The sequence below is a fragment of the Microtus ochrogaster genome, chromosome 4, assembly GCF_000317375.1.
Source record: "Microtus ochrogaster isolate Prairie Vole_2 chromosome 4, MicOch1.0, whole genome shotgun sequence".
Taxonomy (NCBI): Eukaryota; Metazoa; Chordata; class Mammalia; order Rodentia; family Cricetidae; genus Microtus; species Microtus ochrogaster.
Window position 1 is genome coordinate 86,433,006 of NC_022011.1, and position 1,967 is coordinate 86,434,972.

At 44.1% G+C, this 1,967-nt stretch overlaps 1 protein-coding gene across 2 annotated transcripts in view; it reads right to left on the reverse strand.

The window, feature by feature from the left end:
* The window catches only part of Ccdc141 (coiled-coil domain containing 141), a 152,643-nt gene that overhangs the window by 149,106 nt on the left and 1,570 nt on the right, over positions 1-1,967 (reverse strand). For both annotated transcript variants that reach the window (XR_003376853.1, XM_005346624.3), the window contains exon 2: positions 997-1,119. Coding sequence is in view for 1 of the 2 variants with exons in the window: in XM_005346624.3 (XP_005346681.1) it covers positions 997-1,119 (123 nt within the window). In the remaining variant the exon portion in view is untranslated. The remainder of the gene's footprint in view (positions 1-996; positions 1,120-1,967) is intronic.

Below are 1,967 nucleotides of genomic sequence, written 5' to 3' on the forward strand. Positions count from 1 at the left end.
TGTACATACACTGCCTGAGTTTAGAGTGTTCTGGGGCTGCCCTCACCCCTGTGCCTACCACCACCCAAGGCGGCCAGATGTTACACAGAATGAAAACCACAGGGTCAGCTTTTTGAACGAGGGGCTGCACGTTTTCATTTTGCACTGAACCTCACAAATTATTGCCCTGACTTGGCAATCCCAGATCACCGTTAATTTTTATATTCTTCACTAACTACAATGTGTCAGGTCTGATTTTATTAACTATGTCATCTGGTTTCAAGAACTCCTAATACTAAGCATAAAATCAAGTGGGTTTTTTTTTTTTATGATTTCTCTAAATGATTCTTACCAGAAAGTTACATTAGTAACAGAAAGCTCTGATGTATACGGGGAACTTAATGCAATGAATAGTAAGGTAGGAATTTGTTTTCATTGAGGCAGTTAATGTAGGGGATATCACTAAATTCTTCACAGTGAAAATACTGTCCCTCTCAATTTTCTATTACATCAGGACAAGTTAAAAAAAATATAGCTTGTTTTTTATTTTGTTGTAAATGTCTGCCTGCCTGTCTATGTGTGTGTTCTTCCGGAGGCCAGGGAACAACGCAGGTGCCATCATCAGGAGTACCGCCCACCTCTTTTGAGATAGCATCTCCCAATGGCAAGTAGTTTACCAATTGGGCTGGGCTGGCTGATCAGCAAACTTTGGGAATCCTCCCATTTCCTGTGCTACCATGCCGGGAATTTTTCCATGAGCTCCAGGGATCCCACCCAGGCCCTCATGTTTGCAAAGCAACCACTGGACCAACTGAGCTGGTTTTTTCCAGCCCTTGTTGCCTCTTCCCTGTGCCTATGCCGAACCTTAGCAACAGCAGCGTCCTTTGCCATTATCTATCGGCATTGGATTAAAACCACCGAAGACGGTCACAGCAGTGGTATCCGGAGCAAGGTGAGGCTTGGCATCACCTTCCTGTGTAGGTTTGGTTACCTTTGCTTCACACCCGAGACTCTTACCTTAAGCTTGGCCAGGAGAAGCTCATGGTCACGAAGCAGTTTCTTGGTTTCATCTTGACTGCTCCCTATTTCTAGAAGATTGGGCTGTGACTCGGTCAGCTGGAGTTGTACCCATTCACCACACTAAAATAAAATAAATAAAAAAAGTCAAATGGATGTTTATCCTTTCTTGCCCTTCTCCTTTTTCCATTTTTTAAAATTTTAATTTCTAGTTACACCAAGCATATTTCCTCCTCCCATAGACATGGGCTAACACGTTGGACACAATAGCTCTAAAACAAGCCCATGCTCTGTCTTCTTTCACTCTTAGAACAAATTCTCTCACGGAGTGTGGGTCTGAATTCCTCAAGTTCTCGAGTGAGAAATGTGTGCCTGAGATGATGTCCTCTTCACCATCTCTACGTCATGGAATACATTCACACAAAGCAACTCTCGACAGTTGACAATTAGTGACACTTCACCCAGGCAAAGTGAGGTAGGACCTTCCCCAGCCTCAGCATTTCTCCTCTGTCAACACGGTCTTTGCTCCCTGAAGAGGCTAAAGCTCGTTTCATTTGGAGATGGCTGTAGGGTAAGGGAGCCGGAGAGAGGACCATAAATGGTCATTCTGAGAGACGGAATCTGGTTAAAAAGACTTTCCCATACAATTTATAAAGTTTGTGTTCTTTGTACCTCTGACTACCATGCAGGTTATTCCCTAAATACCATGACTCCTCTACTCAAAGAGTATCTTAAGCTTGAGGAAAAGTGATGTTGACTTAAAAAAAAAATCATAGATTTGTCTCCTGTTCCTCCCTGCTGGAATCTGTGAGTTGCCCAAAGCATCATTAAATCATGTGCAATCCATCAGTTTTCATTGGTACAGCTTTGATGTCCTGGCATTCCCATCCACACCTCTGCAGAGGAGAGGGCAGGGAGTCACACCTCTGCAGAGGAGAGGGCGGGGAGTCACACCTCTGCAGAGGAGAGGG